The sequence below is a fragment of the Drosophila simulans genome, chromosome 2L, assembly GCF_016746395.2.
Source record: "Drosophila simulans strain w501 chromosome 2L, Prin_Dsim_3.1, whole genome shotgun sequence".
Classification (NCBI taxonomy): domain Eukaryota; kingdom Metazoa; phylum Arthropoda; class Insecta; order Diptera; family Drosophilidae; genus Drosophila; species Drosophila simulans.
The window spans coordinates 6,648,283-6,658,257 of record NC_052520.2 but is presented as its reverse complement, the minus strand read 5'-3'; the positions used below and the strand labels follow the sequence as shown (position 1 = coordinate 6,658,257).

Here is a 9,975-nt window from a genome sequence, read left to right as displayed (position 1 = left end):
GTTAGTTCAATTGCCACAGTTAGGCGAACACACTTTCGCTAGGGAACGTTTTGATCTCCGAAATAAGGGAAAACCCATGTTGAAAACATTAATATAATATTTCACGGATGTCGAACTAGTTAACCAGGTTAAATTCAGTCAGTCTTGCGTAAATTTGTAAAGGGTAAGTTGGAGCACAGTTTTCTACAAAATTGTGCTGACCTCATTCATCTATGCCTCCAATTAGCAACGATGGCCAGCTGCAATGTACAAGCAACTCCATCCCAGGAAGAGCTGAAGCGGGCTGAGAACAACAAGAATGTGAAAAACTCCGAAGAATGTCAACCAATGGAAGACGATGTGGATGCGGTTGTCCCATCTTCGTCGGGGAGTGAGCTGCGGTCTCGCAGTTCGGGAGTCGGGCCCACTAAAATTCCGGCTCCTCTTTTCTTGGGACCCAGTGCCAGCAGCCGGAGCTACACTTCACTGATGCCCAAGGGGAAGCGACGCTCCTCCATGGAAAGTCACCAGATGGCCGACGATTCTGGCATCAATTTGGATTGCTCCACGGACGAGCAGCAGACTACGCTGTCGGCCAGACCAAGTCCAATGCTGCAGCCGATGCTCGACAGGATTCCGGACACTAGCAGCGAGATGGAGCTGCGCCTGGCAGAGGAGCAGACCCTCAAGGAACTTCAACGCGTCGTCGCCGAAATGGAGGCTGATGTGGCTCTTAATAATTTGGATATGCAAAATCTACTGCCCGATGATATTGACCAAGATATGCAGGTGCCATATAACGTCACTGATGTGGACCAGTATACACAGTTCCAAAATGAAGCCTCTGATGTGGATAATGTCGCCGAGTCTTCCGGACTAGATATGGAAAAGCTGACAGGAAAAGATATTCAGCAGGAAATACCTCTGAGTGAACCTGAAGAACTTCCGGCAGGAAATGTGCAGATGGTGGAAAAAGAAATTGCACAGAAAGAGGAATTTCCAGAAATAAAGGAAACTGCCGTGGAAATAGAATCTTTAAAGGAATTCGAAATTGTCCAGCATTTGGACGAAGAGCCAGTAGATAAACACCCAGAGATCGTCCAAGAGACCCCGCAAGATCCTACAGACGGAGAATTTGAGAAATCTGTACCCGAATCGGATATGGAGGAACTCGAAACCATCATAAATGAAAGTAGCGAGTCCGAAGAGGACAGGCTTGTTCGTGAACAATTCGAGAAATACCCTGAAACACTGGAGCCCATGTTTCATCCACTGGCGGATGAGATTGTGTGCATTGACTCGGAGCCGGAACTGGCCGACCAACCCTCGCTGGAGGGGTCGGTGGAAAGCGGTCGCGAGATGGTAACTTTGGATGAACTATTTGATCCAGAGTACAACGTGCACCTAATGCGCCAGCTTCTGCAGGCCAGAATAGAAGAGGACAGCGAAATTGAAACAGTTCCAGACTTGATAGAAAGTGAACAAGCGGAAGAAAAGGAGACGGAGACGGAGCCGGAGGCGGAAATCGAGATGGAGGAGGAAATGGATCCGGACCTAAAACAAACTGGCAAGCCCTTGCCCTTGAGCTTCTTGAGGCGTATAATGAACAACAGAATCATTAAGCTTAGCTGTCCCATATTGTTCTGCAGCTTGGCTTTCAGTTTAATCTATATGATGCGCAAGGAGTAGAAGTTCACTATTCTAGAAATGCAAATTAAATTATACAAACTTGCGGGAGCATATGTATGTTTCACTACGGTATATCCTACGAAATACTTCAAAATCGCCTCACGCATTGGCATAGGGTTGCCTTACATATCTATTTTCCAAATAAATATCCACAATATCACGGCCGCACTGTTTGTAATTTGTATAATTTGTATGTATATTTAAATTAAAGCGCCAACTACTTAACATTCTTTTCGAAACGAACCCTAGGTGGCGCGTTTGTCACTTCAGAATGTGTAAGGCAGTGTAACAGTTATCGATAACCTGTAACTGCACCTGCATGTTTACTTCTGTCCCGGAATAATTATCGCCAAATTAAGGTCGATGGTGGAATTCTGAACAAGGGGACTTTTTTTTATTATTTCTTTCGTTATTTATAGAGGAATACTAAAAAATAAAAATGCTACGAAATAGAAGATCTAACTATCTATGTCGGCGAGACAGGGAGGAACAGGTCGGGGCTACAGATCGTCGGGACAAGTCGGCGGGAATAGTTTTTGGAAACTATTAGTTTTTCATAACTATAATATTAAATACAAATATCTTCACTGAACCGCTCCTGTTCAAAGGCAGTATTTTTTCGCTGCCCGCGTGCGGTCACATTGCAGTCGCATACGGTTGTTTCCATTTGAACAAACTGTTTTTTTTTTAGCGGAGTGCGCTGCTGTGAAATTTTGAAAGCTCTTTTTGGGACCTTTAATTTTATGTAACGGCTGTGCGGCACATCCAATATCCAAGCGAAAGGAGGTCCACACACTCCCCTGGCGCCGCCTGAGCGTGGTCGTCCTGCTCCGCGCTTCTAGCACCATCACCTCCACCACCACCCCCCCAACCCGTGAAACATAACGCGAAAATCGATTTCGGCTGCGGGCGCAGGAAGAAACAGCAGAAAGTATGTCCCACGGCGATGTGGACCCCGAGGTAGAGATGACATCGCCCCACCGTATTAATGGGGACGCAGGAAGTCGTCCAAGGTGGCAGACATTCTGGAAGCTACAGTGCTGGCGGAGCAGCATGCTGCTCGTAGTCGGAGTTGCTTTGTGTGTCCTCGTGCCTGGATGCAGCGCAACGGACACGGACATCGCGCTGGACGCCAAGGCCACGCTCAATCACCGCATCCAGAGCCTGGACCTTCTAGTCTTCGTGTTCCTGCTGGCGCTTACAGTGCTCACCATTTGGCTGTTCAAACACCATCGCGTCTCCTGGCTCCACGAGACCGGATTGGCCGTCATCTACGGTACGTTGGCAACGCAACCAGCTTTCCCTTTTGGCCATGTTTCCCTTAGCTCGAAACACTTGATTATCGGTCACCTGCCACATTCATTGCTACCTCTTTGTTGTCACCAATTTCGAATTACGCCTTTGTCCACGCCAGTCGTGACATTACGTGCGCACGTATGGGAGGCAGTAAAAGCCACCCCGGGGCAGAAGTAACATCAATATCCGTGGAAGAACCTGCACGCAACGACAGCAGAGCGAATGGATTGCAGCAAAGATATTGTATACGAGACCTTGACGTGCTTAGTCAGTCAATATCATTGGGGTTTTCCGACCGAATGTATTTTCACTGCTGCTCGTTCATGATCGCGGCAATCTGCCGAGTACTTTGTTATTCTAACAATTTCGTTTATGTGCAGCAATAAAAGAGCAAACAAGATTTTGTTCGACTAATTGAAGGTAATGAAACAATTCAATAAAACAGGTTGGCCTGGGAGTCGACAAAGCCCAGCTCTGGCGTAAACTGGAAAAGATTATTTAGCATTTGCCCGGCAGGGTCAGTGAAAGCTTTTTGTTATGCGCACCTCGATTGATCATCCCCACAAATTTGTTTATCATATCATAAAACACTGATTCCGTCTGCAAAGTATGCACCTGTTGAGTGGTTGCTTAGTTGATAAGGCTTGATAAGGATTGACAAAGCAGTTTTCTTGGCGGCTATTAGTCACACTCTCGCTTTGCGATAGGTCAGTCCAGAAAACAGTCATACTTTATTTCATTCAAGACCCGGCAAAATTTCATTTCATTTCAACTTATTTTCGATCCCAACTGAAGCTATAGCCATAACTAATGTGTTTACCCCATTTCAGGGTTGATTGTGGGTGCAATTATACGATATGCCGGCACCTCAGCCACACTGGTCCACATACCGGTGGAGCCTCAGGGAGTTCCAACGTACAGCGATAAGTTGCCTCCTGATACTCTTTGGTTTAGGGTAAGTCATTAATGGCCACAACGAATATATATGTTAATATATTACAATTTGGTTTTAATTTTAGTACCCCGTTAACCAAACAAATGGCACAAAGGCGCCCGACGTAATAACGTATGCCTACGTGTTTCGCGGACAAGTACACGATGTGGATGAGAACGAAATCGATCTTAAGGCAACGTTCGATCCGGAGGTCTTTTTCAATATTATCCTGCCCCCAATTATTTTTTATGCGGGCTATAGCTTAAAAAAGGTGAGTTCATTGAGCTGAATTGAAAACAATTTACTGAGATATTTTTTGCTTATGCAGAAATACTTCTTTCGCAACCTGGGTGCCATACTTACGTTTGCCATTGTGGGCACGACATTGTCGGCCTTCCTGATCGGAGGCTTCATGTACGGCTGTGTGAAACTGATGCCAAAGTACTTGAGTAGCAGTTTCACATTCCTGGACTCCTTATACTTTGGAGCTCTGATATCGCCCACAGATCCGCTCACCATTCTAGCCATATTCAACGACCTTCGGGTCGACGTAAACCTATATGCGCTAGTCTTGGGCGAATCTGTGCTCAACGATGCCGTGGCCATAGTCCTTAGTGGGTAAGTTTGCTACTTTTTTTCGCTGGGGATCGGTAAAACATCATTTCTTTACAGAGCCATTCAAAATTATGGTGAACACTATTCCAGTACAGGGGACTTCGAAACAACAGCTTTTCTACGCTCGTTGAGCGACTTCTTCTCCATCTTCTTTCTATCCCTGATGATTGGCGCGGCCATGGGATGCTTGACAGCATTGATATCCTTTTCAAAGATTAACGATAAAGTATTTTATTTAAGGGGTATACATTTAAATGGTAAAATTTGAGGTAATTTTTATTACATCAAAGTGGCATTGAAAAAGTATATCTATTCCGCATTAATGACTATGCTAATGACTTCCTTAACTCCCACCGCACATGACCAAATTTACTCGGGTTCGAGACTTTCCTTTGCTAGAATCCGCGCTCTTCGTGCTCATGAGCTACAGCACCTTCCTGCTGGCTGAGGCTACGGAACTTACTGGTGTGGTGGCCGTGCTCTTCTGCGGCATCTGCCAGGCTCACTACACCTACAACAACTTGTCGGAGGACTCGCGCCAAAGGACAAAACAGATCTTCGAGCTCCTAAACTTTCTGGCCGAGAACTTTATCTTTTCCTACATTGGCGTATCGATGTTCACCTTTCCCAAGCATCATTTTGACGCCGGTTTCATTATAACAGCTTTTGTAAGTTATTTTCAGCATAGAAACACTTCAAAAGGTTTTCCCAAACAGCAAGTTATTTTTCTTTTTTCACAGATTTGCGCTGCCATTGGAAGGGCCGTAAATGTGTATCCCTTGTCCTGGCTGCTGAACATAAAACGAAAGCCAAAAATTTCAACAAACTTTCAGCATATGTTGTTCTTTGCTGGCAAGTTTTTGTGTATAATGTGCCATCTATTCTTCTTAACGCATATATATTATATTACAGGACTTCGTGGCGCCATGTCCTTTGCCTTGGCCATCCGAAATACAGTGTCGGACGAACGACAGACGATGCTGACTGCCACATCGCTGATTGTCATCTTTACGGTTGTAATTCAGGGTGGGGCTGCAAATTTCCTGCTTAATTGGTTGAAAATACCGTGAGTGCATGACGTATATTTAAATGGTTTCGCTTCTGTCACAAACTCTGTCTCGGTTGCAGCGTTGGCGTGGATGATGAGACTGAACAACTCAATAACTATCAAGTGCACAGTGTGAGTATAAAATATCACGTATATATACGTGCTTAGACCGAATTTTGCCGGGAGACTAGTAGGTTGTTAATTAAGGGATAAGAAAGGGTGTTTTTCCAAAAGCATGGTGGCTGCAAACACATTGCTCAATATCGAATTTCTCTTTTCCATTCTTTTTAAAGAATAATTTTTAACTCACGATTTTGTTTATTTATACATTTCTGCGCACCTTAATACATAAAACCATTTGCTAAAAAAGGTTTACAATTCAATGGACAATTCACATCCGCAGACGGTAGGTTTTGCCAATGATCATTCAATGCATTTCCGTGGTTTTAAATAATTTTCTAATTTTCCCTCGTGCAAGTAGAGCTAATATCATTTAATAGAACTCTGTGTTAGTCTGATGGTTATTTGCAGGATGTGGAGGGCGGTGGGGTTAATCGCGGCAAGATGCGCTTGTCCGGTGGAACAGATACTAACTTGGACACGCCCGTCGATGGTCCGAATGGCAGTTTGGGCGTAGCAAGCGGCGGCCGGCGGCGCAACAGTCACGAGAAGGCCATTCTCGCTAGGATCTGGGGAAACTTTGATACCAAGTAAGTGCCAACAAGCAATCGGTATTCGGTGTCCTCTCAATCCTGCTACTTTCTATTCCAAGGTACATGAAGCCTTTGCTGACGCACTCGCGACCCACTTTGCTGGAGACGCTGCCCGTTTGCTGCAATCCCATTGCCAGGTTGCTCACCACCACGCAGCAACTAACGCAGGTGAGTTGTGCTGTTCAGCAAGCAGACGACAGAATCCTGATCGACTGGGTTGCATTGCAGGATGGAAGCGAGTTCAGGCGCGTGGACTCGGACTCGGACATTTGCATAGACAATGATACCGGGAACGGTCTCAGTCAGGATGGAACCGGAGCGGCACCAGGTGTGGGGCGGCGGAACTCCCTGAGTCGCGTAAGTATTAAGTACACCGCCGATAATCACCATCTACTTGCTAGCTACCGAAATATTGAATAACCGAATGAGCGAAGCACCCCAGACACCAAAGACTAATCTAAGCGTAGCAAGCTGGCCACTAACAAAGAAACGAAAAACCTCAAAAAAAAACTATAATCCAAAAGAATCTACACCACAGAGACTTTGGCAAAGTAGACATATAGTTATTAATTGGCCGTGAAAATGTGATTTTTGTTTAGCGATCTTTTGCTTTTGTATAATTTTAAAGTTAAATTTGGTGGTGTAAGCGGAAGTGATGGAGGTCCATTAAGTTACACCCTTCAATATGGTTGACTAATTGTTTAAGTTTGTGCGACGGCAAGCGATTTCCAGTATACTATAACACCTATGTAATATTGTTTTGACTGTTAACTACTACTAAATGCATGCTTAACAAATATACTTATGTAACCAAAATGTAACAACTCTCTCGGCGATGATCTAATTTATTTATTGATTTATGCGGCATCTTTCTTTCTTTCTGTCTTTCCTTCGACCAATCGATCAATCAATCAATCAATCATCTAACAAACTCATGCGGACTCTATCAATTTAACTTTGGTTGCTCTAACAACAATACCAACAACTCTAACAACTAATTACAAACTGCATTCATCCTAAAAAAACAATAATCCATGTTTACCAACGGTCAATGGTAATGCCCCCCAAAAAAAAAGTCTGTTCACTTGAACGAAGCCAATCACCTAGCAAACGAACTCAGCCTGGTTACTAACAATTTCATGTAATCCGAAGAGCGGACCCTATCTATTTTTGTATTTGATTTATTTGTTATTTATAATATTTTGTTCGATTCTGTCTACTTTTCCTTGGTAAACCCATTGTAACGAATCACAGACGGAGACCCAGACATGATTAACGTAGCCACGAGTCAGTGAATTGAAATCCGATTAACCAATGCTTCTTAGAGCACAGCAGTCAGGAATGTTCGTTTATATTGTTCACTTTTAATTTCTGTATTTTTCCTCATAATCTAATTTCTTAGATTCTAACACGCGACTAACCATGTAAGTACAAATTTAATTGCAGTTGATTTCCTCATTTTCCTAACGCCTATTGTACATAAAAGCGCATCTCAAGTCGAAAATTAACCATTACTTCATATTAATTTACAAAGTCCCAGTGTTTTCAATTTTTTGTTAATGATTTGTTTGCTTTTAGGTTGGAGGCGATCATCGAAATGCTTACATATAAGTTCAATTAGTTGTTAGTTTTCTTTTGTTATTTATTGAATTGGTCTCATCTGAAATCGAAAATGTGAAAACTGTACAAATTAGAATATTACTTTTCAGTTTCTCCTTGTTTATGGAAATGTGATTCGGAACTCTAGTAACAAACACAAATCTAAAAGTTGTTGTGCAACTATTTAAGATCAGTAAGGGCACAGAAGCTATAAAAATGCTTTCTATCATCGAGCTGACGTACACCAATACCATACCTTATAACACGATAAATTACATGCATACGAGTATATAGCCTCTTTGATTCTATTATTTTTAGAACTTGCCTCTGCAATTTACCTAGTTTTTCCTATATACATAAATATATTTATACCCAAGCCAAATTTAATGGCATAGCAAAAGTTTAAACGCATACTTATGGACATATTTCCTTTCTCTTATCTATTCGACATCGAAAAATGTGCTAACATGTAAATTGTAATCGCCCGAAACCACAAACCATATTATATTCAGATGGAGATTCTGGAGCATGTCCAAAGTCCGGTTTCGACGAGAATCCGGCTCTTAGGATTTTACGGAAAAAAGTTATAAGGCGCAGGCACAGGCAAACATAAACTATTTCATTTTTGATGTATTTTACACAACATAAACTTATAGCTTTTTCGTTCTAAGCAAGTTAGTGTAAATATATCGTTTCGAAAACGGACTAATTGTATTCGGTTTAGTTTTTAAGTTTCAAAGCCGATCAATTTGCTGATCTATTAAATTTTCCGATATTACCTAGGAACCTATTTCTTACTATATATACGCTGTATTTAAAACAAAGCGAAGCTCTCTGAAAATATTAATTGTTGTGCTGTTAATTTTTAAGTCAAAATAAAAATAAATAAATAAAAATGAGTAATATCAATGTTTTTCATGAAAACAAAGCAGAAAGAAAGAAATTCTAGGTGTGCATATCTTTTTAGGGGCACCAAAAGTATGATAAATTTAAACTTAATTAAGCCAAAAAAAAGTGCAAGTAATTTTAAAATCGGAGATCTGAAAAAAACATCGATTGACTTTTAAAAATAGTGTGACCGAAGTTTAACGCACGTCAGCCTAGCTGGGCACACTGCAACGGCGCGCTTCGCAATCGAATTGTGTATATTTCGATTTGTTTTGAAACGTATTCAATCACTGGCAATGGAGTTGGTGAAACGCGGCTTCCTGCGTGCCTGCAAGAACCACAGCTTCCTCAGCTTCCAGCTGATCGATGATATCCTGGCCCCGCTGTGTGCCAACCACAAGACTACAAAGCCCGGCAGCAAGGAGGCGATTAGGGCACTGGTGGCGGAGATTAATGACACCATCAGGGACTTGGGCCAGTTGCTGGTCTTCATCAAGTATCCGGTGAAGGCCGAGGAGTACCTGGTGTACGCCAAGACGGACGCCACGCCGGACAGCGTGGCCAATACCGGGCTCACTGCCGAGGAGTGTCAGTACTTTTCGAAACTGCTGGACAAGATCGCCTCCGAGGAGGACTGCCACATCGCCTGGAATGTCGCCTACAATGATATCGTCCTGCAGGCCAGCTCGAAGCCGTTGAAGAAGAGTCGCATGCAGGAGCTGCTCCAGAAGTGGATCCAAATGGGCTACTTCATGGAGGTGGGCGAGCGAATCTACCTGGGCCCACGCAGCCTCGTCGAGCTCAGTTTCTATTTGAGCTCGAACCACGCCGGGAACATCAAGAACTGCACGCTGTGCAAGTGCCTGGTGTTGTGGGACATTCGCTGCAGTTCCTGCAACATTCAGTACCACCGCGAGTGCATCCAAACCTACTTGCAGAGACGCGATATTTGCCCCTCCTGCGGCAACCTGTGGACAACTCCAATAAGACGCTCCATTGCTTAATCATTATGTCCGTGACATGTACTATAGATTTTGATACTAGAATAACAGAAGTCCGCTTTATTAACCAAATGTTGTTAAGCTAGAAAATAAACAATTTAAAGCAACATCTTAACTTGCATTTTAAAACATCTTCATGTAAAGTATCGAGAAGTATAAGCTCCACACTTTAAAAGACAAACATTAAAGAATACCAAGTGCAGTGTTATCGAG

General features: G+C 43.1%; 3 protein-coding genes across 17 annotated transcripts; all 3 read left to right on the top strand.

The window, feature by feature from the left end:
• Positions 1 to 2: 2 nt before the first annotated feature.
• Positions 3 to 1,895, top strand: LOC6731253. Its single transcript, XM_016178860.3, has 2 exons — positions 3 to 163; positions 227 to 1,895. Exon 2 carries the CDS (start codon positions 232 to 234, stop codon positions 1,666 to 1,668), a length of 1,437 nt encoding a protein of 478 aa, XP_016023802.1. The 5' UTR covers positions 3 to 163; positions 227 to 231; the 3' UTR covers positions 1,669 to 1,895.
• Positions 1,896 to 2,289: 394 nt separating this feature from the next.
• Positions 2,290 to 8,776, top strand: LOC6731252 (sodium/hydrogen exchanger 6). 15 transcript variants are annotated; one of them, XR_005543951.2, is made up of 15 exons: positions 2,290 to 2,944; positions 3,795 to 3,919; positions 3,984 to 4,169; positions 4,227 to 4,516; positions 4,571 to 4,712; positions 4,873 to 5,181; positions 5,254 to 5,365; positions 5,426 to 5,579; positions 5,642 to 5,693; positions 5,932 to 5,967; positions 6,075 to 6,271; positions 6,334 to 6,442; positions 6,503 to 6,631; positions 7,351 to 7,698; positions 8,386 to 8,776. XR_005543951.2 is itself a non-coding variant. In XM_016178877.3 (15 exons), exons 1-14 carry the CDS (start codon positions 2,602 to 2,604, stop codon positions 7,692 to 7,694), a joined length of 2,202 nt encoding a protein of 733 aa, XP_016023801.1. In that variant the 5' UTR covers positions 2,291 to 2,601; the 3' UTR covers positions 7,695 to 7,698; positions 8,386 to 8,776. The 15 variants fall into 15 exon arrangements, 13 of the variants coding, with proteins under 13 accessions (XP_016023795.1, XP_016023790.1, XP_016023794.1 ...); XR_005543950.2 differs by having other exon boundaries at positions 7,853 to 8,776; XM_016178877.3 differs by having other exon boundaries at positions 2,291 to 2,944; positions 7,677 to 7,698.
• Positions 8,777 to 8,908: 132 nt separating this feature from the next.
• LOC27206999 (non-structural maintenance of chromosomes element 1 homolog) lies at positions 8,909 to 9,877 on the top strand. The gene has a single exon (XM_016182763.3). The coding sequence runs from the start codon at positions 9,058 to 9,060 to the stop codon at positions 9,763 to 9,765; it is 708 nt and encodes a 235-aa protein (XP_016023789.1). The 5' UTR covers positions 8,909 to 9,057; the 3' UTR covers positions 9,766 to 9,877.
• The last annotated feature ends 98 nt before the right edge of the window (positions 9,878 to 9,975 follow it).

Excerpts from the sequence above, each read along its gene's own strand:
- LOC6731253 (XM_016178860.3), top strand. The coding sequence starts at position 232 with ATGGCCAGCTGCAATGTACAAGCAACTCCATCCCAGGAAGAGCTGAAG.
- LOC27206999 (XM_016182763.3), top strand. The coding sequence starts at position 9,058 with ATGGAGTTGGTGAAACGCGGCTTCCTGCGTGCCTGCAAGAACCACAGC.
- LOC6731252 (XM_016178866.3), top strand. The coding sequence starts at position 2,602 with ATGTCCCACGGCGATGTGGACCCCGAGGTAGAGATGACATCGCCCCAC. Across the intron at positions 4,517-4,570 it reads GTGGCCATAGTCCTTAGTGG|AGCCATTCAAAATTATGGTG; the intron begins GTAAGTTTGCTA and ends ATTTCTTTACAG. Across the intron at positions 6,443-6,502 it reads CCACGCAGCAACTAACGCAG|GATGGAAGCGAGTTCAGGCG; the intron begins GTGAGTTGTGCT and ends GTTGCATTGCAG.